At 35.7% G+C, this 28,000-nt stretch overlaps 1 protein-coding gene across 3 annotated transcripts in view; it reads right to left on the bottom strand.

The window, feature by feature from the left end:
• Positions 1-28,000, bottom strand: part of Fam126a (family with sequence similarity 126 member A) — a 99,720-nt gene that overhangs the window by 8,747 nt on the left and 62,973 nt on the right. Inside the window, exons 11-12 of one of the 3 annotated variants that reach the window (XM_042684911.1) lie at positions 17,213-17,508; positions 16,331-16,417 (exon numbers count right to left, since the gene is read on the bottom strand). The exons of 1 other annotated variant lie outside the window; for it this stretch is intronic. In XM_042684911.1, the coding sequence (XP_042540845.1) occupies positions 17,240-17,508 (269 nt within the window). In that variant the 3' untranslated portion in view covers positions 16,331-16,417; positions 17,213-17,239. Of the gene's footprint in view, positions 1-13,379; positions 16,418-17,212; positions 17,509-28,000 lie in introns of those variants that run through there. One more of the 3 variants, XM_042684910.1, reaches the window with a different exon arrangement.

The following is a 28,000-nucleotide window of genomic DNA, read 5'->3' on the forward strand; positions in this document are numbered from 1 at the left end:
AAACCACCAGAAAACCGGAAGTGGCGCTGTAGCTCAAGTGGTAGAGCGCTGGCCTAGAGCTGAAGAGCTAAGGGACAGAGCCCAGGCCCAGAGTTCAAGCCCCACGACCAACCAAAAAAAAAAAAAAAAAAGAATTCTCAAACAGGAATAACTAATGAGAAAGGATGGAAGCTACTTTAATATATCAAAATCTGATGGACTAAGTCACAAAGTAAGCCCAAGTATGTAGCATTATAAATTAGAATTTGTTCTAAAAAATAGGAAAAGTATATATATATATATATATATATATATCCAGCTATGGAAGAATTGTGCATTATAAAATGGAGTTATTTTCAAACACAAAATATTTAAATGTTGTGCTAGTAAAAAGTAATAAAGAGAAAGTAATCAGCTGGGTGTTGGTGGCTCACACCTGTAATCCTAGCTACTCAGGAGGCTATCTCAGGATCGTGGTTCAAAGCCAGCCTGGGCAGAAATGTCCCAGTGAGACTCTTATCTCCAATTAACCACTCAAAAACCAGAAGTGGCATGGTGGCTCAAAGTGGTAAAGCACTAGCCTTGAGCAAAAGAGTTCAGGAACAGTGTTCAAACCTTGAGTTCAAGCCCCACAACCAATAACAACAACAAGAAAAAGTAATCAAATGTACTAAGATATGTAATAAACTCCTGATAAAGAAGAATTTCAAAGTTGGATGCCAGTGACTAACACCTGTGATCCTAGCTACTCAGGAGGCTGAAATCTGAGGATCAAGGTTTGAAGACAGCTGAAGCAGGAAAGTCCGTGAGACTTTTATCTCCAATTAACCACCAAAGAAGAGAGGGGGAGGGGGAGGGGGAGGGGGAGGGGGAGGGGGAGGGGGCGGAGGCGGCGGTGGGGGCGGGGGGCGGTGGCGGTGGGGGCGGGGGCGGCGGGGGAGGGGGCGGGGGAGGAGGGGGCGGGGGAGGAGGGGGAGGGGGCGGGGGAGGAGGGGGAGGGGGAGGGGGAGGGGGAGGGGGAGGGGGAGGAGGAGGAGGAGAATTTGTAAAAATTATGTTTCTCTCATTAGAGAGAAATAGGATGTATTTCTGTATTTCTCTATTTTGAGTACTTGAGTTTTCATTTAAATAAAGCCTACAGCTGGTAACATTTAAGGAAAAAGCTAAAGAAGTTCTTGTTTACAAGGGTTTTAGTTCCCAAAGTGGAGAACATGACTTTCATGACCTTTTGCTGTATGACAGCATTTGGAAATAATGACTAAAACTGGATCTTAATGATTGCCCTAAGTTTGATGGCCGCTCTGAGGCCCTAATCTTAAAGGGAACAAGGGAATATCTGAGAACAGCATTCATTGTGTTGGGTTTTGTTTTGGCTCATCTATTGCTAGTCAGAAGCAATTACGCTGGTTCTAGATTTCTGTTGTTTTTATAGACTTTATTTGATAATCTTTGTTTTAGAAGTTGTTTAGCAGTGTAATTGACAAGGTATTTCTTAAAATCATCCAAAAGACCAATCACTTACTTTTCTCATAGTTACATTAAAGTCAAATTTCTTCTATATTGAATTCAAATAAGAACCATTAGAAATGCTACAAGCTTGAAGAATATTCTGACTGTTTCTGGTGATGTATTGCTTCATAGGCAAAGTAAAATCTCCATCCTGATTTTCCGAAATAATTGTCAAGAGCTAGAAGAGACACTGTATTTGAAGATTGACTAGTGATATTATTGTAGCAGGTATTTAAACCCTGCTTTTAAAATAAAAGAAAAAGCTGTTTCTGCTGAGAAGCACAGACTACCTACTGTCTTCCATCCCTTCCCTTCCATTCCCTTACATCACCCAGCAGCCAGAAGAACATGATACCTCTTTTTTCCATAGAAATAAAGGTAGAAATTGACATTGAGGAAATTGGTAGAGGAACAGACACCTAGTACATAGAATCACAATTTTACTAAATAGGTCACTTCACTAGCTAGCCTCAATTGCCCAGTTGCTCAAGTCTAGCCTTTCTTTCTCTCCTTCCCTCCCTCCCTCCCTTCCTTCCTTCCTCTTCTTTTTTCTCTCTTTTGCTCTTTCTTCTTCTCTTTCTCTTCCAGCTACTCTCCTCCCCCTCACCTTTTTCTAGTAGTGGGAAATTCAAGATGAACATTCTCACTGACATCTACTAAGCTATCACCTCCCATCATGCTCCTTACCTCTAGAGAAGACCGTTTGTTAACCAGATTCAACCTCAAAAGTTGGCCCCAAGGACAGACAGACAGACAAACAGACAAAAATGGACAGTAACAGGAGAAAAGTGATCCTGGAAATTTCCAAGAGTTTTGGACTCTTAAACAAGGAGCGGAAATCCAAGACTTGTGCTTCAGAGATTTTCTTTAGGAGGACAGCTAGTTTATAGAAAAATAGCAACAGTTAAACCACAGGCCAGGTACTTCACAAAAGACCAAAGGAAGTGATAGCTAAGAAATGTTTTCGAGGTATCTGAGCAAGCCAAATACAGTCCTCTGAAATTACCTCCACCCAAGTATAAATGGGGCAGCCTGGGGAACAATTTATTCCCCAGGACAATGTTGAAAATAACAGAGAAATCAGTTGGTAACTCATGGAGCTTTATCATATCTTGTGACACCAGGTGAGGCAGACAGCTTAACAGAGGAGGTAAATAGTATTCAAACAAAACTAAGCAAATAAAAAGATCTAGGCAGAGAAGCAAAAATCAGTATCATAGTCCAATAACTCAGTTATATTATAATACATGCCAACAATCAGGAAAAATTACCCATTCATGAAAAAAGAATCTTCATGTGAGAGAGACTGGATAATCAGATACAGAAAACAAAGACTTTGAAATAGCTAGTATACATTTGTACAAAAACCTCAAGGAAATCATGCATTTTAAGTTCTTTTTTCTTTCCTTCTTTTTTCTTTTCTATTTCCCCCTATTTTGTCTCTGTATTTGATTTCTGTACATTTTGTCTTATATATAAGTTTATCTGATTTGGGGAGGGAAAGGGGAAGCACCGAAACAGTGGAACAAAAGGTAAACCAATTCAGCAGTGATCCTCACTAGACACTATGTTGGAAACGAACTATACAACGTGGGGGAAAGCAGAGTCAGGAAGGAAAAAATCAGTAGAAAAGGAGGGAAGGGGCGACAACTGTTCAAAAGAAATGTACTCAATACCTGAGCTAAGTAACTGTACATTTGTACAACTGTACATCTCTGTACATCACTTTTACAATAAAAAATTAAAGAAAGGAAGAATGTGGAGCCAGGCACTGGTGTCTCATGTCTGTAATCCTAGCTATTCAGGAGGGTGAGATATAAGGATCATGGTTCAAAGCCAGCTCAGGCAGAAAAGTTTGTGAGACTCTTATCTCCAGTTTAGCCACCAAAAAAAGTTGGAAGTGGCACTGTGGCTTGAATGGTAGAATGCTAGCCTTAAGCATAAAAGCTCAGAGACAGTGCCCAGGCCCCGAGTTTGAGCCTTAGGAGTAGCACCAAAAAAGGAAGGAAGGAAGATAGGAAGGAAGGAAGGAAGGAAAGGAGGGAGGGAGGGGGGGAGGGAGGGAGGGAGGGAGGAGCTTAGTATCCTTGCCCCCCTTGTATCAGCACTCACCAAATCCCAGGCTGAGTGAGCCAGGCACATTGGTGTGCTTCATTCACTCCCAGAACCCACCTCTCCAAGCCCTTCTTCAGGTGTGCCTCCCTTTCTGTAGTACTAATCATTCTTTAATGGAATTAAGTTAATATGAATCTGAAGCTGATTCTGATAACTTAATATGAATATGTCAACTCCAGAACCATCACTAAGGGAAACAATTGTTAAGTGAATTAAAAACATATGATAGACAAAGCTCACTTGAAGCAGGAGTATAATAGACAAATATACAAAAAGACATGGGACATATAGCAAACAAACATCAAAGTGGCAAATGTAAATCCAACTACATCAATAACACCAAATGTGAATTATGAAAATATTCAATCAAAATCAGAGATCATCAGACTAGATTTATAACAAGACAAGATGTCTTCAGAGTACACATTTCAAATTCAAAGACAAAAAACAGGAAGCAAAAGCACAAGTAAAGATATGCAATACAACTGGCAAAGAAAGCTGTAGTAGCTAAAATTATATCATACAAAACATTTTTAAAAATGTTGCAGAGAGACTTATAATGATAAAAGGATCAACCCATCACAAGCCATAGCAATGATAAACATAGGAAGCCCCAATGAGGGACTTGCAGGGTGGACTGCATGCAGTTGATTAGCCACTTCCTAAAATTCATGACCACTTGGACATCTTGTAGATCAACCAAGTTGAAGTTACAGTGGGCTTGAGTGGATCCTAAACCCAATGGCTGGGTTTTTCTAAGGTCATGTGAGGACATACAGGGAGGAAGCCATGAGACAACAGAAACAGACATTGGAGCAATGCAGATTCAAGTGGAGACATGCCATGAGCCACTAGAGATTAGGAAGAAGGAAAGATTCTCAGACTCCAGAAGCATGAAAGAATACATTCTTCTGTTTTAAGCCTGACGTTTACAATGAAGTGTTGTAAGAGCTCCGGGAAACTAATATTCCACCTTGAATTATTGTAACCAATCTGTTTATCTTCTAGCTAGTTACCATATCCATTATGAAAGTGGGGAGTTAAGGCTTCTATTATCATTCAACTGTCTGTTTCTCCTTTGCATTTGGTCAACTTTTTAATTTCATGTATTTTGAGGCTTTGCTGTAAATGTATAAATGTTTAAAATAGTTATATCTTATAATAGATTGATCTAGATATTATTTTTCAATGTCTCTCTTTATGTCTAAGTAACATTTTGTTTGATTGAAAGTATAATGGGCAGATAATAGTACAGCCACACTGGCTTTCGTCTGGTTGCTATTTGTATTTTTAAGAATATCTACAATTTTATATATATGCATCAAACTCACACATATGGATATGTATATAGAGAGATGATTGAAATTGGACCCGTCTTATGATAAGCATACATGCTGTCATTGAGCTTTATACTAGCCCCTCTTTTGGGGTATATTTTTATTTCTAACCCATTTAGTCTTGTGTCTGAGAATCTAAAGCATACCTCCTAAGGTCACTATATAATTAGCTTTTTAAAGTCTAGCCTAATAGCAGGGTATGGTGGTACACACTGGTAATACCAGCAATCAGGAGGCTGAGACAGGGGATCACAAGTCCAAAGCTAGCCTAGGCTACATAGGGAGATCCAGGCCAACCTGGGCTACATAGTGAGACCTTGCTTTAAAAAAATCATCAGGCTTAGAGAGAAAAGCAGCACATGTTTTGTCTCATAAGTGGAAGCTAGATCTAAAATATAACTGAATCCAATAACGTATGCGTTTACACACAAACTGATTAAAGGATGGTACATTTAAGGGAGAAATCAAAGGTGTAATTTGTCTAAACAACTGAAGTACTGTTTATCAAAAGGAATACCGAAGTGGGAACATGCTCTGGGGAGAGGGTAATGGGGGGGCACGTGGAGGGAAGAAGAGTGAGCAAATGAAATAATCTTATTCAACGTACATTATGTAAAAAATGTACTATGAAACTTGAGAGTATGGACTGAGAGAGAAGATGAGAAGAAAATGATGAAGAAAATGATGGGAAGAAAATGATGATCCAAGAGACACTGAACTCATAACTTGACTTATGGAACTATAACCTCATCTAGATAATAATAATAATCATACTATCTATTCTCAATGAAAAATAGCAAATCCAACAATTTCTTTGATTGTCAAATCTTTTTTCTAATCTGCTTAAATATGTATTCATATTCTTAATTTCAGGTTTTGTATTTCTCAATTCTAGGATTTTCTTTTCTTTGAGAGAATATCTTGCTATGTAGCCCAGGATGGCCTTGAACTGGAAAGCCTCCCAAGTACTAAGATTATAGTTGAGGGCCCAGCTCTAAGTGGCTTTATCCCCTTAACTTTATCATTAATTTATCTTTTGTATTAGCTTATGTTGTACAGGGGGTGATATCACTGTTATATTGCCATACCAATCTCACCCCTTCTATCACTCTGCATGTTCCCCACCCCTGTCCCCTCAAAAACACATCCCTCACAGATTTTATTATTCTATTTTTATAGTACCAGTAATCTACTTAACATCTTCTACCTATTCAACATCTTCATCCTCAAAGATAGTCATCTCCCTTCTATTAGTGCTGAACTATCCTCTTTTCCCACCCCTTCTGAGCAAGAGTTTCATTGAATATCTCCATGCTGCCCCCATCTACGTGGCTTTAAAACAACTGACTGCATTTCTCATGAAATTCTTCATCTGATCAATCAAATGTTTTTAATTATTTTCTGGTACTGGGTCTTATACTTGGCCTGGACACTGTCCCTGAGCTTTTTTCACTCAAGGCCAGCACTTGAAGGCACAGCAACACCTCTGGCTCTTTGGTGGTTAACTGGAGATGAGTCTCAGGGGCAACAAAGGAGGAGGTAACAATGCTTGACAGGAAATGTAGTCATTACCTTACTCATGTAACTGTAACCCCTCTGTACAGTATCTTTACAATAAAATATTTTTTTAAAAAAAGAGTTTCATGGGGAGGGGTATTTGGAGATGCAGCTCAGTTGGTAGAGCACTAGCTACTAAAGCTAGGTTTGATTCCTCAGCACCACATAAACAGAAAAAGCCGGAAGTGGCACTGTGGCTCAAATGGCAGAGCACTAGCCTTGAGCTGAAGAGCTGAGGGACAGCAACCAAGCCCAGAGTTCAAGCCCCACAACCGACAAAAACAAAAACAGAAACAGAAATGGATTACCCTATTTCATAGCAAGAAGACAGAGTGGGGCAAGTAGATCATGTTAATACAATCAACAATTCAGTTCTTTGATATTTTTCATCAAGAATAGATATTATGATTATTATTATCTAGTTGAGGTTACAGGATCTCAACAAAAGGACCAGGTACTGAGTTTGAGTCCCAGTCTCAAGCTGTGATTCTTAGACGTTAGCCTAAGTAGTTGAGATTACAGGTATGAGGACCCAGTGCGTGGCAATTAAGCTTATTTGTAAGTCTATCTCTGATAACATTAGTAACGAGGTTACCAGTAGATCTGTTTTTATTTAATTTTCATTATTTTTAGCATTCTTCTAATTTTTGACTTAATGTTTGAAATTGTATATGGAATATTTTACAGTCTCTGGTAATTTTCTACAGAAATGGATTACCCTGGGGCTGAGAAGTTGGTTCAGTGGTAGAATGCTTGCCTCACATGCATGAGGCCCTGGGTTTGATTCCTCAGCACCACATAAACAGAAAACGCTGGAAGTGGCGCTGTGGCTCAAGTGGTAGAGCACTAGCCTTGAGCTGAAGAGCTGAGGGACAGCACCCAAGCCCAGAGTTCAAGCCCCGCAACCGACAAAAACAAAAACAGAAATGGATTACACTATTTCCTAGCAAGAAGACAGAGTAAGGCAAGTAGATCATGGTAATCCAATCAATAATTCAGTTGAGATTTGAACCAGATTGCAATTTTTATAAGGTTTAATTTATGTGGAATCTTCTCTGTTCTAGGGTATACTTCTCTGGAGCTCTGTTTTGTGCTTTTTGCTTGTTATTGGGGATTGCATGGGGGCATTGTACATGCTACACAAGCCTTCTGCTAACCTTCTCCAGGGATCATAACTGAGATCCTGGGATGTATGAGTGCCTCTCCCTCTTAAGGGGTTCTCCCATACAAATTTTGCCTATGCAATGCCTTAATGCAATGCAACAAAAAACTTCCCTCTGGGTTTCCCTAGGTTTCTATCTCTTCCCAAGTTGAACTGTTCTGCTCTAAGGAATTTTATAAACTCAGTAAAGACAGGGAGAGAGGGATCTTTGCTTTCTCAAGTGCCTATCAGTTTAGTGGCCCTTAACTTCTTTGTCTCTCCAGTTCTGTGTATGCCTGTCATTTGTTGGCTTCTCTGATTCTTAGCAGTATTTTCTTCTTGGGTCATTTGCCCTAATTTGTGTCAAAATATGAACAGAAGTAGCTCAAAACTTCTGTTCCTTTCTCTGGTTACCTTCTTTATCAAGCCTTTCAGATCGAATCCCCCACTCCCTCCCTCACCACACCCATCAGTGATTCGGCAGAAGAAATTCACAGACTCAGCAGTTTTTTCATGGTTTATTACCGCAAAACAATACAAAGCAAAATCAGCAAAGGGGAAAACACACATGGGGTGATATCTGGAGAAAACCTGGCAAAAGCTTCCAATGATCCTTTTTCTGTGGAATCACACAGGATGTGTTAACTCCTCCAGTATTGAATTGTGATGTGTATGAAATCTGATCTGGTAGACACTTATTAAGCCACTTAGTGCCCAGTTTGTGTTGGGAGTTAGTTTTAGAGCTAGCTTATGCTTAGTACATAACTTAAGATTCCCTAAGAAGGCACTGGGCATAAATGAGGTTGTTTGTATAAACAATTGCACAGAATAAACTACTTGATCACTTTGGGAAGGATGAGAGCATTCTCATAATCCAAGTCCCCAGACACAAGTTAAAGTTCAAACTTGCAAGCTGAGTTATGGATCATGTCTGATAGGTTTGCTCTTTCTTACACATTTGTTCTCTGTTTGGCTCCTAGAGTTGTGATTGAAAGTTCTTGAATGACTCCAAACAGGCTTTAAGCTATTTTATCCAATGTTGCTTGTTTTCACAGAGAGTTGGTCTGCTGCAGAAGTCTGTTTATTTTCCCTTCTCTGTGAAATACTGTATTTGAGAAATGGTAGAATTCAAGGCTTAAGATGATAAGATTCCCCCTACCCCCAGAGCACCTGGGGAATTTCTTTAATACAGTTTTAGAAATTGAGATGATTTAAGGCTTCACTGAATTCCCTGAATATGTTGTGTCTGTGGGAAGAGTTGTACTGTCAATTAACTTTACTCCTGTGGTGAAGTTTTTTAAGGTCCTAACCAAGCATAGACATTTTCTCAGACCTCTCCCATGAGTCTACCCAGCAGGCACTAGTATTCAATGTTTTTCTTCCTACTCTCTTGGAGCAGTAGAAAGATGGCTTGTTGGTTTATTCTTCTACAATCAGTGTGCTAATGTAGGGCTTGCCTCTTTTGAGTTTTCATGTTTTAAAAAGTCTCTATAGAAGAGCAGAGGGAGTATAGTTTCAAATGTTAAGCACTTGCCTAGCAAACATTAGACACTGAGTTCAATCGTCAGTACTGAAAATAAAAAAAATCATAGTAAACAATAAAAGGAAAGTTTTGGTTCAGTTTAATCTACTTGCCAATGGAATATTTGATATTAACTACCTATTACTGGAAGTGAAATTCTATTTTGCCTTATTCTTAACCTTGAAAACAAGGCCCTAACAAGCGATATTTTGTTGAATAGGGTGGTATTACACCCAGAGGTACTGCACACAGGGAAGGCAAGTCTAAATACAGATTCAGAGGAGGGGTCTATTCCATGAAGTAGCTGCTTCTCCCTGGGAGAAGAGAACTGATAAAAAAAAATCAGTCTCCCACTAAGCAACTGCCTGGGCACCCTAGATTATGAGATCTTCTGATTGGTCCTAACAGTGGCAATAATCAAGGCAGCCTTTATGAAAAGATTTCAGTCTCTGCATAGCCACTTTGTTGATAAGCTGATTGAGCAGAATAGATACCAAAGATCTCTACTGACATCTTCCATTGTCTTGACCATCTACTTATTTAGTACCTCCTTCACAATGGGGCCTTTGTTTAGCATTGATATTGGTGACACATTAGAGTCTGTTTTGAAGAAATCCAATCATACATTTAGCTCCCATATTTTATCATGTATCCTACAATCCCATTACTTCCATGTCTTTAACAACCTGGGTGATGTAAAAGGTATACAGATCTATACCTTAGGATACCTCTTCTTCTGAGAAAGCGGAAACATTGCTAAAACTTTCCAACTGGAAAGGATCCCTTTCCTCACCTTCATCTAGAATGCTCTTTGATGGGGTTATAATAGTACCCTCTACTCCTACCAAAGAGGAGCTGACTTGTTTTCTTCTTTAGTGAACTGGAAAATAGATGGTTTCTTAGTGCAGGTATAGTTTATAGATTTGCTTTCTGCCTTGTTCTCTCTTTTCAAACATTTCCTGCCTTATCAAATGCAACCTGGTTGATATAAAGGAATTAAAATTCTTCAGAAATATACATGGAAACAATCTCATCCATTGTTTCAGAACTAATGATTTTCTCTGCACCATGCTAGTCAGTATTAGTTTCAATCTTCATCAACCTGACAGGTTAAAAAATTAATTTTTAAAATACAATTTTATTGTTATTATAAGGTGTTGCACAGAAGGGTTATCATTTTTAATTTGCTTTTAAACCATAGTTTTAGTACCACAATAACCAGAGCTTAGCAACAAACTGCAAAATAGATAATGATTTGGTTTTAGAAAGCTTTAGTTTTATTTTAAAATTTTAAGAAATATGGGACAAAAGAATTTCAAATGTAAGTCTTCTTGATAGTACTTACTTGCTATCATCCTTTACTAAGTGTTACTTTTAAAATGTGAGAATTCTAAGTGTTTGAGGTTTAGCTTTGCAACAAGGTGACCTCAAGCAGGTCACCTACCCTTTTCAGAGCTTCAGTTTCCTCTTCTGTAAAATGGGGGTTCTACTCATTTTATGATTATTTTGACTACTAAATGAAATCATAATTTTAGTTACAAATATTAGCCATTACTACCACCACAATAATAATGCAAGGGAAATTACTGAATGACTAAGATTGACTATAGTCCTTCTTTATAACTATGTAATAATAACAGTGTTAGCAAAATTACATAATACTGGTAATAAACAAGTTAAATCAACTATTTATCAGGAGTCCTGAAGCCACTAGAAGAATTTGCATTTCATAGAGCCTACACACTACGAAATTTGGTCTGGGTCATGTTCTGTACAAGCTTTCTACTCCTCCTCCTCCTCTTCCTTCTATCATTATTATCTATTTTTATTTTCTTATACTTGTCAACAAAGGGAAGACATTCACATTACATATGTATTTTATTCTATACCATATGGATAATGCTATACTGACCATTTATACAATAGCTTCTACAAGTCCTCTTCTAAGAGTAACACGGAAAATATTTCCTAAATTACTTAGCTTCTTAGATTAAATGGAATTATCTAAATACATAATCAATTACTCACCAGAATTTTAACAAAATCTTATTTTTAAGTATTTACAATGCAATACATACAATCATTGCAATTTCCTAGTGCAAATAAATGAAATTCTAAAGTAAAATTTCTAAAGTAAAATAATACATTAAAGACTTGTTCTTGATTCATTTCCAAAGCTAATATCAACGCAACTCACTCATTCATTGAATTTCTAAATACCTACCATTTACAAGATCCTTTGCTAGACACTAGGCTACATAATGGCCATATACAAGATAAACTCATATTAAAGTTAAAAGATCAAGAAATGTTATCTAAACTTGCCTGTGTTTCTGGTAGGACAAATAATCAGCCATTGCTGTGTGACCCATGGAGCTCCTCTTCTTTGGATGGGCACTAACTTCTGGTGTTCCTTAGCTCTAGGCCATGTAAACCACAAAGCCAGGAATGAGATGTCACTGTCCTGAGCTTATCCCCAGCAGCTCTCAGTGGCTCAACTCATCTAAGTCTTCCTCCTTTGCTTTCTTTCTCCACATCATGTCATTCGCAACTTTTTAGTGTCACTTTTTAATGAATAAAATAATCTGGAAAATATTTTTATAGTTTTTATTTCAATAAAACAAGAGGCAACACTTGATGTATAAAGTACTACATATGGAGAACATTTACATCAATGTACAAAACTTCCAAAAAGCTAAACTACAATTTATTCCAGAGCCTAAAAAAGGTCAGGAAAACACATAAAAATAGCCAGTAATGTTTATTCTTTAGGAATGTAAAATCTAAGAACACAGAAACAAGTATGCTTGCTGGGAAAAAATATCACTACATGTCTGAGAAAGTAGGAAGTACACAAGATGCTCCATAAGAAAAGAAACAACAGTATGTGAAATAGAATCTCGAGGCTAGTAAAAAGCACATATTCAGACACAGGTGCACTAGCATCCTGTTATGAAAAATACAATACATCTTCAAAATGTTCACTACTAGTCTTTTTAGATAAGCACAAGCTACAAAGTAAAAAGACAACATATTAACGTTCTCTGGTAAAAATTTAACAATATTAAATGTAAATCTCAATCACTGTAAATATTCAGTATAATTTCACTAAGCAATGTCTAAAGGTATAAATTCATGCTAAAGTATTAGAGAGCTTTAACTTTTCATTCCAAGATTAGGAAGACATTATTATACATTATCCTCTATCTACAATGCTTAATTCAAGTACATACATGGTTATTTGTGTTTTTTAATTTTTAAAATATTTTTTAGTTACATTATTTAACATATACTTCCTTGATGTGCTTTTCTTTAATATAGATTTACTGTGCCTTTGGGCCCAAATATTTACCTGTCTTAAGTTTTAGTTTAAAATTATGTCTCAAGTTATTTTTTTCTAAAATTTAACACTTTAGTTATATTTTTTCTAAACATGGCAAAATCTTGTACATTTGGGACCACTTTCACCTATTTTGGCTTAATATATATATATATGTATATACATATCCCTTTAATTCAACTTTTGAAAGAACGAGAGTAAAGTTTGCTGAGCAGTTGCTTCATAGTTAAAAAGGGTGATGGAATACTGCTTTTTCAAAATGAACTTTAGTTATCATGTAAGGACTAAAAATTTATACTTCACAAGTCTACCTTTAAAAGTTCTGGTGGTATACAAGGGACCTCAAGGGTGCTTACTTGCAGCTTCAGGGAGAGAAAGGTAGACACTTGCCTGGGATATTTTGGGACACTCCCTGCTTGGATTCCAAGAAGCTAGTGCTGGGTCCAACATCACTAGAACACCCAGGCAGCTGTTTAAAGTGCCACAGATTGAGTGCCTTCAAGAATCCATTCAGGTTTAAAATATGGAATGGAGCTGTAATACCTTGATAAATGGTGTTACTCTGGATACACAAGAGATCTGTGACCATAGCATCGTTATAAGGAAGAGACCTATAAAGCCAGCCCGTCTTTCCAATTTGACAGGTGGAGTAGAAAATGAGTAGTAAGAATAAGAACAAATTTTCACTGTTTATAATTTCCAATTTTATAAGTGCTATAAAACTTTCAATGTGTAATCCTCACTGCAAGTGTTATCAAAGGTACTATTATAAAAGGCTTTATTAATATATTCCATGCTTCAAAAAAATCAATTGGTACAAGTCATTTGGAGCAAAAATCAGAATTACTCCAGTGAGTAACCTTCAGAGATTTTTTAAAAAAAGAATACACACACAAATCTGTTGTACATTGTGCAAAAATTTAAGTACAAAAGGGATAAACTTTCATACTTAAAATTGTAGGCGTCTAAACATCTGATTTCACTTATGATTAGCAAGAAAAGTACAAAATGTTACATTTTCAATGCAGAAGTAAATGAGAATCATTACAAATTCAGACTTAGAAGATTTAATAAGTCCTTTATCATGTTAGTAAAAAGTTAAATAGCTGTCAAAAACAATGACGATTATAATGATCTAGTATGTAATATACTTGATCAAGCTGAGAGCCTATGCATTAGACAAGTAATTTGTTTGCACTCTAATACTCTCTTCTCAAATATTAATGTTCATGAAATCAGTTGGATCTAGTTGGAGTGCCAATTATGACTCAATAGGTCTGGCCCTTAAATTCTGCATTTTTAACAAGATGCCAGTTGATATCAACTCTACTGGCTCTCAGAACACATGACTAGGAAAGACCTAAATTCTAAAAAAATACCAAAATGAGATTTCAATACATCAAAATCTCTCTCATTTGTGCCATCTAATGTTTCTTCAAACCTATTCTTTGTTCCTAAGCACCTAATTTGCTTAAATGCCAATATTTAAATATTTTCTAATAATATCAATTACTAGTAGATAGCTAAGCATAGGGGAATTAAACAATCATAAGACAATAGAGATTCACAGCAACATTGCACAGATACTCAAAGTTATACATAGGATTACTATTAATCCAATATCAACTTTCACTGTCCAGTTGCTTACATTTGTTTACAATAGCTCTTATTCCAGTCTGTTACTGGAACTAAAACTTGCCAAAATCGAATTTGCAAAAAATTACAGGTCTAATGAATGAAATCTAGTTCTTCATGATTTCTGAAGAATTAGGTTTAAACTGGAAGGCAAAGCAGTTATGGTCAAAACTATTCAGAGTGTAAATGCTTAGTACTCTTCAACACATACAAGTTTTTCATATATTTGAGCTGTGCAAATGCAGGGTTAAGGGGAAAATTCTATCATGTTCTGCCTGTGAGAGACCATGAATAAGGACAACATTGTATACTAGAAGTCAAAGAGCCTGGAAGTTGGCAGCTTCCTATCCTAGACCTACCTCCCCAGAAGCTGATTCTCATCTGCAGCCCAGCTTTTTCTCTCCAGATTATTACTCCAAATTATTTAAATATACTAACTTTACAGAGAAGCTCGACTCTACATGAAATGACCACCACCAGCAAAAACAGAACTTCCTCTTCCTTTTACAGGTCATATAGTTCCCTAGAGCTACATATAAATTTGTTAGCTTCTGCCAGCTGACCTTTACTATTTTTATTTTTTGGTGGAGGTAAATGATGTTCTTCCTACAACATAACAACTTAAAATACACCTGCTCACAAACAAGAAATATATTTATTTTTTATATTAAACTTAAGAACACAATTATAAACAACACTAAGTTAGTTAATATGCAAATGTCTTTGTCCATATCTCACTACCTTCATTTTCTTTCATTACATTTTATACATGAGAAATGTATCTAATTTCCTTCATTTACTGACAAACAATTCAGTATAATACAATTGATACTAGTATCTTGACAGATGTGTTGCAAGATTTATGATGATCTCCAAAAAATCCGTCAGTGACATGTGCTATGAATTACAGGAATCCAACCTAACTAGGATTTCCAAAATCAAGCAGCAGGATCAGTCTACTTTTTGGCCTATTCCACTCTAGGTTCTGAGAGATCTTTTTACCTGCAGAATCCAGATAAAAAACTTCAAAATATCTACCATTAATCTGATTTTTGACATAAAAATGTTCAAAGATAATAACAGAAATGTACCTACTCATTTCCTGGAATCACACCATAGTTCAGGTACTGAGTTGTTAGGCATTTCCCAGCAGTTTGAACAAATTGTTCTAATCTTAAAGATGATCTGACTATAAATATTTTAATCAGGCACTTTTCATTCTCATCATTTTTGTTTTCTCACAGGCCTGTTTTTCAGGATAGCCTGGAAGGCTAGCTGTGGAATTCTGGAACTGGATCCTCGGCCTCGTGCCTTATAAAAGTTACCTTTATGTGGAGACCCACTTTGACACCTAAGGACATTGGTATAAAAAGCAAACTGACAATCTCACATGGTTGTAACCAACTTGATCAATTTGGCAAAATTTATTGTCACACTGACAACTTGGGGCAACAGTATCAAATAACAAAAGAAAAAGAAAAAGACAAGGACTCAAACCAAGGCGGTAAATACAACCAAGAGATAATAAAACCATATTTAGCCTGCTGCAAACTAGACATTCCCTCATAAAGAGAGCCTTTGGAATTTAGGACACCAGGGCTCCTGACAGAAGTAGGCATGAAAGACCAGAGACATTTTCATAAAGAAGTAGTCATGTTTCTAGATTCCATGTTTCTAGATTCACTGAAGAAAAAAATATGTTACAAATTAATCTGTGGACAGAGTAATGCTAATACTAGGAGGTCTCTGTTGACCTGCTTGATATTTCATTGGAAGTTCAGTCCTTTCTGAAACATAAATAAGCTTTTCTTCTTGGAGACTACAAGCAGAAAACCTATTGGCATCTGTCCCAGTGCCACAACCAACAGTAGATGTTGGGTTATGTGGGACTGTGACACCACTGACTTGTTCAAAGGATTTACTAAATACAGTTGCCGCAGTCTTAGCCAAACCATGGCTACTGGGCTTAGGCAGGGATTGGCTGGTGGTTAAAGTTAGTCTCTTCAAGGAGAGAAGCTCAAGATTCTCACTTTGGGCTCTCTGAGTCTGTTTTCGAGCAAAGTGATCTTTGCAAGATTCCCCAGTAGTTTCTTTTTCTTTTCCTCCAGTTTTGCTTCCTCCTGACCGTCTCTGGTTCTTTCCTACACTTGTCTTGTTACTACAATTGTGACTACTGTTTGATAAACCCGACTGGCTGGTACTAGAGGCAGCCCTGGAATAAAATCCCTCGTCAACTTCAGAAATCTCCATCAGTTCTTCTTGACCTGTTAATTCTGTATTTCCTAAACAAAGAAATGACAAAGATTAATTAACATTAAGTAACTTATGCCATTTTCTTTAAGAAGATTTATACCAAATCAATTATATTTAAGACAATTATACTTTGAGCATAATTTTACAAAGCATTAGGTTACAGAAAAAAAATCAAGTGATAAATCAAAACATTTTATTAAATGTCAGAATATTTCATTGTAACTTAATAACAGTAATTTATAGTGCACTGAACAAAATACATGCCACAAACCACACCCCACTGTGTTTTTAGAAAGTTTTCCTATTATGCATGCAAAAGATCAGAAACAATTAGAAAAATTGCCATATAGTAAAACTAGGGATAAAGGCTCTATAATAGCAAAGCAGTATAAAATCAAAGCTCTTACCAAGGAACTTTAAAAAATAGTATTACAATATTATAAAGTAGTTTTAGAAGATTGCATTGTCCATTCCAGATTATTTTATGAAATTTTAAAAAGTCAAGATTATAAACATTACAAAATTCTATATACATTATACAATTATATATACAATCCTTTAATGATACTAATATAATAATGAAAATAGAATTTTAGATACTAAAACACAAGCAGAAAATTACTTTGGAAGCAATTTTCTGCCTCATTTTCTGTATCAATTTACTTGCAGACAACATAGGTATGACCATTCCAAAGAGCAGTAAGAGTTCATTGAGAGGTTTTGTGATGGATAATTCATGCATTTTTATTATTAGATGACATGCAAAAATTTTGTGACTGTGACTGTTGCTTAACATGCATCAGTGGCCCTTTGCTTTGAGATACCTTGGAGTGCAGCTATAAAGTGTTCTGCTAAAACTGCACTCTGCCAGGTGAGTTTATTCCATCCTCCATCAGTTTTCTTACAGATTTTTGCCTCCTGATTTCTGGCAAGCCTTTGCTCTCAGTTCTAGGATCTGTGGTTGTTTCCTGCACACCCTGCATATGCTGAGCATCAATCTCTCCTAGTGTTCTGCCTTTTTCCCCATTCCCGGTTTTCTCTCCAGACACATTTGTGACACTAATCTCAGGAAGGACAAGGATGCCCAGTTCTGAAGTATCATTACTGTTGTCAGGTTGCTCTAGAATTGAAGATGATAAGACAAAATGATGGCTGAAACAAAACAAAATAAAAATGCAAAACAAGAAAAACAAAAGACTCCGAAACACAAATTGGACAACTGATGTTATGAATTAAGCCAGCTACATTGGAGAAAGTTCCACAATTTATAATACACTGACAACACCGGATACCATAGGGCTTTTTAAAGGAAAAAGAAAAGCTTCACAGAGCATTGGTTCATGTTCTGCAATTTTTCACACGCATATTTCACATGGAATAGTTTTTTTGTAAATGAAAATAGAACTTCTATTGTTTGTGGCCAATTGAACTTATGTCTTGCCTTAGGCAAATGCTCAAAGTTGTATAGGAAAAAACTCTAGTAGCTCTTGGAACCAAGTCACAAAAAATCATTAGAAAACAAGACGCTTAGAAATTCCCCTTTGAATATTTTAAGTATTGAAGTATTGAAACTGACTCAATCAACCATAATATTGGGAAAACTACCTATCTACCTATAATACCATGGTTAGTAATGCCACAGGTTCAGTTTTTGTTTCACAGATCCCCTGTCTTACATAGTGACATGTATCTATCCTAGACTGGGTCTAGGATAGAATTAAGCAGTCCATTTCTTCAGACTAATACTCATTACATACATTTAGTCCCGCTCATAACAGTTCACTACTACACTGATGAAAAATGAAAATGGATTTGAAAATGGCTTTTAGTCCTTTATGGCAAAAAGAGCCATGAACAATTGAAACCATGAACAAAACTCCTAACTAATATCTAAAGACATGGCTTTGTGTTTTAAATCACAAAGTATGGTTATAAGTAAAAGCGCTCAAAGAAATATTTGTGACCAAAGGGGAAAAATAACATGAATATAGAATGGACTGGTAGTGAAATTTTAAATTCAAATAACACAAGTATATACTTGTGTTATATACCCATAAAACAGTATATACTTTAAAAAATATAGGCCACAAATCTTCTTGAGGGACATTTTCTTTTCAAATTGTTTAACAACAGAGTTGTCAAACTCTACCAGTGCTAAGCCTGAGAAGCAGTATTCGGCAATAAAATAGCAAAGGCTAGAATCATGACTTCCTGAGGTAGTCTACCTTTGTAGTTCAGTGGTTATCACCCATGCCTGGCACCCAACCCCAAATATTCTGATTTACAGTTAATTAGTCTGAGGTCATTAATAGTCTGAAAGTTTGGAAACCACTGCTTATTCTGACTCTTTCATATTTTGAAAACTTCAATGTTGTTATGAGTACCCTAAACATTTCCAACAGTCCTCTCCTCAAAGTCCTCTTGCCCTCTACTGGTGAGCTGTTTGCTGGTATAACTATCTCTCTTCAATTTCATGTTTCATACACATTTGACTAAAGGTTCTCTAAAGGAAATTTGGAGAAGGATTTTAGTGAGGCCTGCTGGAGTGCTGATGCTTCTAGATGCTCTCTAATATAGGTTTAATGAGACTAAAATTTCCAACCAAGCCTATTCCAACTGCTGACACCTAACAGCTGTCTTGAAAGACAGGGCAAAAAAATTCTTACATTCCAGAGATCACTGTAACAGAAAAATCACCATGGTGCTGTTGGGTGATAGCCAAGATTTGTCCATTTACACTGCAGATGACATTTCATATAAGAACATTAAAAGGACCTTGAGTCCAAAGTAAAATCATAAATGGTAAAAAACTCCAGTCATAAAAATGAATATTTGGATTTGGTAAAATTTTAAAAGATATACATAAGCAGTCAGTGTGGAGTTTTTTTTGTTTGTTTTTAGAGCATGCACATATCAGTCAATATTCTCAAAACTACCAGTGAGCCTCTAAAGTAGACCAATTGATTCCCATTTACAGAAAAGGAAACTGAAGTTCAGAAAGTGCTACATAAATATTCAACAAAATAGTGAAATCTTTTACTTCAAATGTTCATTCTAACAAATTCTAACTCCTCAAATCGTTACCATTAACTTGAGTTAATAGCCTCTGACTATGTACTCAGTTAGATTTAATTTATTTGCTTAGATTCCTGGTCATTTCACAGGAAGTACATAATTTACTTTGGCTAAATAAGAAGCTAGAGAAAATAAATTCTAGAGGAAAATCAAAGTCATAACCCTTAAGGTTTGCTTATTTTTTATATTTCTTTGTTTTTTTTAAAGTTATTCATTTAAAATGGTGCTTCAATGGTGGAAATACGCAAGAAAACCTAAAAGTGACAAGAATTTTACATAAATAGCATTAGACACTGGAATTGTTAATCACACTTATCAGGATAGTGGTAAAGATCTGCAGCCCAACAAGAAATGATATTAATTATTTTTTAATCATGAAATTAAATGGCATATAGAAGAATGAGATCATGTGTTTTCCCACAAGAACAAATCTTTTACTAATTAACCAATGTATAATAAATATTAACAGTGTAAAATTTTAAACTGCTTATAAATTCATAGAAAAGAAAGGCTTGTCATTCTGTGCAGAGCAAGTAAAACCAGAACATAATTCCTGGGGAAATTACAGATTAAAGATAATTATATAATCAAAAAAATATCTGCTATATGATCTTTTTCCCTAATGTCTTTTTCACTTCTTCCCCTGTGTAAGTCTGGCCAGCCTATCCACATATATCATCTCCTAGCTCTCCTCCAAGCAACACATGTTTCTCCTTGTATGGAAGGATTCATCTCCTCACTTCCTTCAGGTCTTTTCTTAGAACCCAGCAGTTTTAATACCCTCTATTTTGTTTTTTCCTAGAACTTATGAATCTCTTAACTTACAGTCACTTTTCTTGTTTTCTAGGTGTTTTTACTAGGTAAGTATAACTTCCAAGAAGACAGAAATTTTTGTCTGGTTACTGCTACCTAACTAATACCGAGGAAATTAGCTTGCATATAGTATACAATACATATTTTGATGAATTGAAAATCTTTTGTTATTGATGTAATTTTTAATTGTAAAGTTTAAAAAACAGGTAGGAGACAAGAAAAATGTAAACAGTAAACATGCTTTTTTCTAGTTAAATAAGAACATATGTATATATATTTTATTTTTTTGCTGGTTATGGGACCTGAACTCTGGGCCTGGGCGCTGTCCCTCAGCTCTTCAGCTCAAGGCTAGCGCTCTACCAATTGAGCCACAGTGCCACTTCCAGCTTCTTCTGCTTACGTGGTGTTGAAGAATCAAACCCAGGGCCTCATGCATGCAAAGCAAGCACTCTAATACTGAGCCACCTTCCCAGCCCCCTAATGAATATATTTTTATGGCAAAGTAATGGTTCTTTGTTTCGCAAAAGTGAAATAGCCACTATAAATGAAGATTTGATAACATACTAAAAGTAATATAAAAAGAGTAAAGTAATACTTAAAAGATTATTTTGTAAAATCTAGTTTTTTTTTGGTTCATTCCCTCAATCCTATCTACTCAGGAGGCTGATATCTGAGAATCATGGTTCAAAGCCAACTTGGGAAGAAAAATCCATGATATTCTTATCTCCTAAAGCACCAAAAAAGCTAAAAGTGTGTCTGTGGCTCAAGTGATACAGAGCTAGTCTTAAGCAAAAAAGCTCAGTGCCCAGGTCCTGAGTTGAAGTCTCAGGACTAGCACACACAAACACACACACACACACACACACACACACACACACACACACACGAAAAAAAATCTAGTTCTTTTAAAATTTCATTTTCCAAAAATATAGCTTGGGGGAGACAGTTAAAATCTTTCAAGAAAGGCATATAGAAGATTAGTAAGGAAATACAAATTTAAGAATAGAATTTGTGGTGGGTGACAGTTCCCATGCCTGTAATCCTATCTACTCAGGAGGCTGAGATCTGAGGATAGAAATTCAAAGCAACCCAGGCAAACAAATGCCTGAGATGCTCATTTCCAATTAACTAGCAAAAAAATGGAAGTGGATATATAGGTCAAATGGTAGATCGCCAGAACATAAAAGTTAAGAGAGAGCTTTCAGCCCTGAGTTCAAGCCCCAGTATCCTATATTTTAATGTTTGCATTATACAATTTTTAACATTGTAAAGCATTTTAGAGGAAATGCCAAGGTAAGTCATAGATTCCCTTAAAATTTATAATATAGCCATTTTAAATGGTACAAAATGCCTAAACAATTTATACTCTTTAATCTAGTCATTTTGTCATTCTAGTTAATTTTGTTCAATGGAAGAAAAATATATCTATACTTACTAGGCTATTCCTTGCAGAATTACTTATAATACTGCACATATAATAATAGCATAAAGTTAGAAACAAATACTTTATCAAGAACATGATTAAGTAAATGGACAGAGTATCAGCTCAATGTGGTATTATGTAACCACTAAAATAACTGGATTTACTAGAAAAACTTAGGGAAGTGTTTGACCATGTTAAGTAAAGAAAAGTAAAATTTCAATAAAGTTTAAATAGATCAAAATTATAAAAATACACACATTTATGAAAAATAAAATGAAAGTCTTTTAAGTGCTAGAACAGTAAATAGCTCCACCTAGTTTACTATCATATTGTTATACTGAATTTCAATAAAGAACAAATAAATCTTTTTATCATTCATTCACTCATACATATATTCAACTATAATTTGTTGAACACCTATAGTTAGTTAAGTCACACATTGTTTTAGGTACTGTGGGTTCAACAGACAACAAAATAGCAAAATACTGCCCTCTCTGCAGTGTAGGAACTGAGAAGTTTAGTAAATTTAAGTGGCAGAAAATGCAATTAAGAAAACAGTAATGAGGAAAAAGTAAGCACAGTGCTAAGGGACAAAGGCTAGATGGGTAGTCTGGGAAAACATACCTGAGCTGAGATGTGAATGATGGAAAAGTGCTGGCTATACAACAGTGTGATTGAAGGCGGGGGTGGGGGGGGGGAAGACCTTAAACTGGTTTCTTTTCATTATTTGAATTTCAGCTCTAACATCCCAAATAATGAGACAAAGATTAAGGCAGAAATGATTTAGTGTATTAAAAGGATGGCAAAAAAGTCTAGTGAATCTGAGTAAAAGGAGTCTTAAAGTAAGATTGAAGCAGAAGGCCACACATGATAGAGTACAGTCTGAATTTCATGATTGCAATGGGCAACCACTGAAAGGTACATGGATAAACACTTTGCGTCCCTTGTTAGAATCAATACAAGTCAATAAAGGTCACATATGTAACTTAAAACACAGAGCATGAAATATGTCCCAAGTGAGAAAGGATAGCACTGTAGCAATGGTCAACTTTAGCTAGTAATTTGCACAGCAGATCAGAGGAATCCAAGCTGTTACAAAAACACAGAATAAGGATCAGTAAGTTAAAAGGCTATACTCAAAGCAAGGGCAAATACAGACTAGGAGGCAGAAATCTGGGTCCTCGGAGTGGGTGGTAGAGAAGGCATGTAATCTCAGCTGCACTTGAGGCAAAGGAAGGAGGAATTGGGAGTTCAAGGCCAATTTGGGCAGAGTCAGAAAGATGCATAGGCAAATGTAAACAAAAGGGTGGGGGTGAGGCTCAAGTAGCATGGGGTTTGCTTAGCCTAAATGAAGTCCTTGGTTCAATCCCCAGTACCACAAAAAGAAAAAAAAATCTGAGTTTTGAAACCAAAAGTAGATTATCTAGTAAGAATAAAAGCAATCTGGGTACACAGAAAAAGTCTGTACCAAAGTAATTTTCAGACTGTAGAGCCATTATTACCAGTTTTCTTAAGTAAAGAACAATCAAATCTTTTCAATTTGTTGTATACTAAGTAAATAATAGACTTATTGAAGTAGACTCAGACACCCTCATCTTTTTTTAGGTCTCATTTTGAAAAAAATTTCTTTAGCATATGATTGTTGATAAAATTTCAGCATATTGATATTGCTGGATCAGATGAATCCTTTATGATTCTTAGAGAACTTCTTGACCAGAGAGACCTAAAACAGGTAAACTACATCTACTAAAAACCTGTTTATACCAATCTACAAAGGCCTATTTTGTCTTTGTTGTGCAATGTGCTGTGCTTATAAAAAGGTCAAAGGAATAGTGCCTCAAAAATAAATAGCAAACCTTTTTAAACTACAGCAAGAATTATAAAAGGCTTCCTTAGTAAAATGTAGAACACAATAATTTTCAAGCAAGGGTGTTTGCCTCATAAGAACAATAATTCTAAACTATCTTGCTTCACTATTTGTAAATTTTTTACTTCATTGTATCTAGAAATAGAGAGAGTTTTTGTTTGAGTCTAATCCTGGCTGAGCCAGGATTCTTTACTCAAATTTTCTTGTGTTATACGGAATTTCACGTCCAACATATTTTAGCTTTGTTTAATATGTTCTTTTTCTTTATATCATATGGTATTTCCCACTATTTTATTTTGCTCACCATGAATGTAAAGTTTTATATAAAAATGCCAGGAAAAATTCATAAAATGCTTGGTCAGAAAGGAGAGGCTCTTTTTTTTTGGTCCAAATGTTTTATTTATTTATTTCATTTGTATTGACACAGAAAAATTTGTTCCTCAAATAGCAGTTAATATACTGAAAGCAATGGAACTCCTCAAATGATACTAAAAAATTTAAGTCTTTTTATAAAGCTGCCAGCTAGTTTTTTTCTAGGTTTCCTTAGTATACATTTTACAGTAAAAACACAAACATTATAAGTTCCAATTGTAGATACAGAAGTGATTCCAGTAGCTACTTAGTTTAAAATTACTAGCATCTCTTTGTTTTTCAAAATTTTATAAAACAATTAGCAATTTTATTTCTCCTTAATTTAAGATATTTCTCATAGTCATAAAATCAAATTTGCAAAATAAATATCCCATATCTCTATCTAGATTTATGAATTCACCTTACTTAGTAACTAGAAAATTACAAATGTTTTGAAGTATTTATGTGCAATTATTTAAAAAATACTTAGCTGAAATTTATCTATGATTCTTTAGATTTGTTCAATAGAAAGTACTTTTCTGTGTTATACATCTTATTATGTGATAGAAACTTACTAACATTTTCTAAATCACAGTTTTTTGTTTTTTTGTTTTGTTTTGTTTTGTTTTTGCCAGTCCTGGGGTATGAACTCTGGGCCTGGGCGCTGTCCCTCAGCTCTTCAGCTCAAGGCTAGCATTCTACCACTTGAGCCACAGTGTCACTTCTGGCTTTTTTTCTGCTTATGTGGTGCTGAGGAATGGCAGGGCCTTACGCATGCAAGACAAGCGCTCTACCACTGAGCCACCTTTCCAGCCCCCTCCCTCCCTCCACTCTCCTTCTCCCTCTCCCTCTCCTTCCCCCTCCCCTCTCTCTCTTGTGTGGTATACACCTATAATTTCAGCACTTGGAAGCCAAGGCCAGCCTAGGCTACATAACAAGTTCATTGGCTAGCCTGAACTACTACCCTGAATACTTGCCTGTAGGTGCAAGCCCAGAATTCCATACCTAGTACCACTAAATAAATAGTAGTGGTGCTACCAAAATAAAACCATTTAACATATGCCTACCAAAATTAGGGAAAAATTCATAGTATCTAATTTATAAAATTATTTTTATTAATATACACATTTGTTGCAAGCAGTTGTAATTATATGTCAATTTCTATTTTGACATTAACTAGAGATTAATATAATAGATATTAAAACAACAGGTTTAAAATCATGACTCTAATAGTGACATAAGTCATACAAACAAGTTAGAAGAACTATACTTCAGGGCTACAAAAACCAAAACAAAAATCATTAAGCTGATTGTTATCATTATATAACATATATATATATATATATATATATATATATATATTTCGGTTTTTGATAGTACTCACAAACTGACAATTTTTCTTTTTCTTTTAGGCTTTTGAGATAGGGTTTCCTGGCCTCAAATTCATGATCCTGCTGTCTCAAATTTCAAGTATTCCAAATTAAGAAAACTTAATAAAACTTTTATGAAAGGACTAATCAATCACAGGATCAAATGGTCACATATCCACTTGAGCGGTAAATTAATTAATAAAAAGTTAAAAACTATAATTGTTGTATAGCTAATAAGATAAACAATTCTTAGCCTTTGTGTGGTGCTTTAAGTATACAAATGGCTTTCACTTACTTGCCTAATCATCTCACAAATATACAAGTGTAAAGAATAGTAGGAAGCATTGGAATGGATGGGGCTTTTTGTTTTTTTATATTTATTTTTTATTTTTGTTGGTCATGGGGCTTGAACTCTAGGCCTGGGCGCTATCCCTTAGCTCTTCAGCTCAAGGCTAGCACTCTACCACTTGAGCTACAGCGCCACTTCCATTTTTTTGATGGTTTATTGGAGATAAGAGTTTCATAGACTTTCCTGCCCCAGCTGGCTTTGAACCGTGATCCTCAGATCTCAGCCTCCTGAATAGTTAGGATTACAGGCGTGAAACACCAGCGCCCAGTGGATGGGGCTTTTTATTAGGTATTTGTTGGCTAAAATTATAAGCACTTATTATTTGTAGCCATAATCTAATTAGACTTCTATAAAACAAAAGAGTGGTATTTCAAAAAACTATTTTAAAAGATGGGAGGAAAATTGCTTATGTATATAATTTCTTAAAGTAAAAGAATGAGTCACAGGGGCAGAAGTAATTGTGGAGAACAAAAGAAATAGCCCTTAAATTTGCTCTGAAAGATGTACCAGTAAGAATGAAAAGTACAAGGAGATAAGTATGGCTTATATACTAGAATTTTGGTGTGCTGGAAAACCAGTCAAAGACAATAAGTATAATTTTATGTATAAATCAAAAATTTAAATTTACAATTTGAGAATTGTCTAGTTAGAGACAATATCAAAGATACCTATCTTCTCCTAGAAAGCCAATGTTGAATGAGAGCCTAGAAAAATAATGTGCCCAAACAGGGAGCAGGATCATGAAGGCAGAAAATAGGAATGGTTTCAATTAACTCAGCAGAGCATGGAAATTTAATGAAAATTTACTCTAGGAAGGTGCTATGTGACTTAAATATGGTTTGAATATGTCTTTGGAGAGTTCATGTGCTGGTATCTGGGTCTCCAATGTGATGTAAAACGTGGTAGAATCTTCAGATGTGGGGCCTGTTGGGAGATACTTAGGTCATTGGGGATGCTGCCCTTGAAAGTAATTGCTGTAGGGCTTTGGTCAGTAACTTAGAGTATATTGCTATGAAGCAAGGCCACCTCACAAGCTGACCCCTAACCTTTCCTACACAGCTGTTTGTTTCCTTTTCCCCACACAGTGTGATCCCACAAGAGTTTTTTAACAAGTCAAACAGATGACGTTGCTCGACCATACATTAAATAAACTTCCTGATCATATAGTAAATAAACTTTGTTTCATTGTAAGTTCTCAACTTTGTGTATTTTGTTATAGGAACAGATCACAGAAGGAAAATCAAGACAACCCTAAAAAGAGTGAACACAAACTACCTGTAGGTAAATAATCATCATCATAGACATGGAATATTTTATAGTCTACAGGATAAAGGGAATTTTCACTATAGAAGAGGGCAAAGAAGGCTAAGCAATATTATGTATCTGATCATATATGTGACTTGGTTTTTCACAGCTTGTTCTCTTCAACATCCTCATTTATGACAATTTTGTTCTCATTAATAGGACTTGCTCAAGTGTTAAGAGTTGTGAAGACTGAATAAACATAAAGAAGGGTATTTTATGAGGCAATAGCCCTACTACAAAGTACAAACCTCTCAAGTGGCAGCCAAAAAAGAACCTATAAGATATTTAAGAGTCTAATAGATACCCATATATTTGTCTTTCGTTTTGGTAAATTTTCCCACAAAATATTTCTAGAAAATGCTTTCTATTTTATTGCATGGTAAATATTTCCTTCTGTTAAATCCATACCTTGACATACATACATACATACACACATACACACATGCATGTACACATATATACATCCACACGTATGCACAAATACAAGAGTACTGCAATATTTTTCACATTTTAAACTACACAGCCTATGTTCCCCTCCCCCCTAATTCCCAATATGTCCACCTAAACAGCAAGAAGGGAAAGTGGAAAAGGAATTAAAATTTATTCTTATATTTCCAGGGGCAGTAGTTTGGAAGTGATTATGTCCACTGAGCCCAATATAATCTGGTTTGTTGCCTCTGCAACTATTTTTGGACAATGATGCCAGAAAAGAAACACTGAGCTTTGAGGTATCACCATATTTGATTAAATTACTTTATACCTGCCATCTAATCTTGTTCAACAGCATGATTTTAACTGAAGAAATTGAAACATGCCTAGATATTGGATGTCTTGAATAGTAGTATGATTTCCCTTCCTAACAGCAAACGTCCCCACTCCTCTTTTATGTTTCCCTTCTGGACTTTCAGTAACTCACAGTAACTTTTTTTTAAAAAACAAGGCCAAGAACAATTACTGGTTAAACTGAGTCATTATTATAGCTAGGGTAATAATTTCATCTTTAGTCTTTTTTTGGTGTACCATCTCCTAGATTCTGGGAGAGAAAAAAATGTAAACTGT

This window comes from Dipodomys spectabilis, unplaced genomic scaffold (assembly GCF_019054845.1).
Source record: "Dipodomys spectabilis isolate Male_0828 unplaced genomic scaffold, ASM1905484v1 ptg000092l, whole genome shotgun sequence".
Taxonomy (NCBI): Eukaryota; Metazoa; Chordata; class Mammalia; order Rodentia; family Heteromyidae; genus Dipodomys; species Dipodomys spectabilis.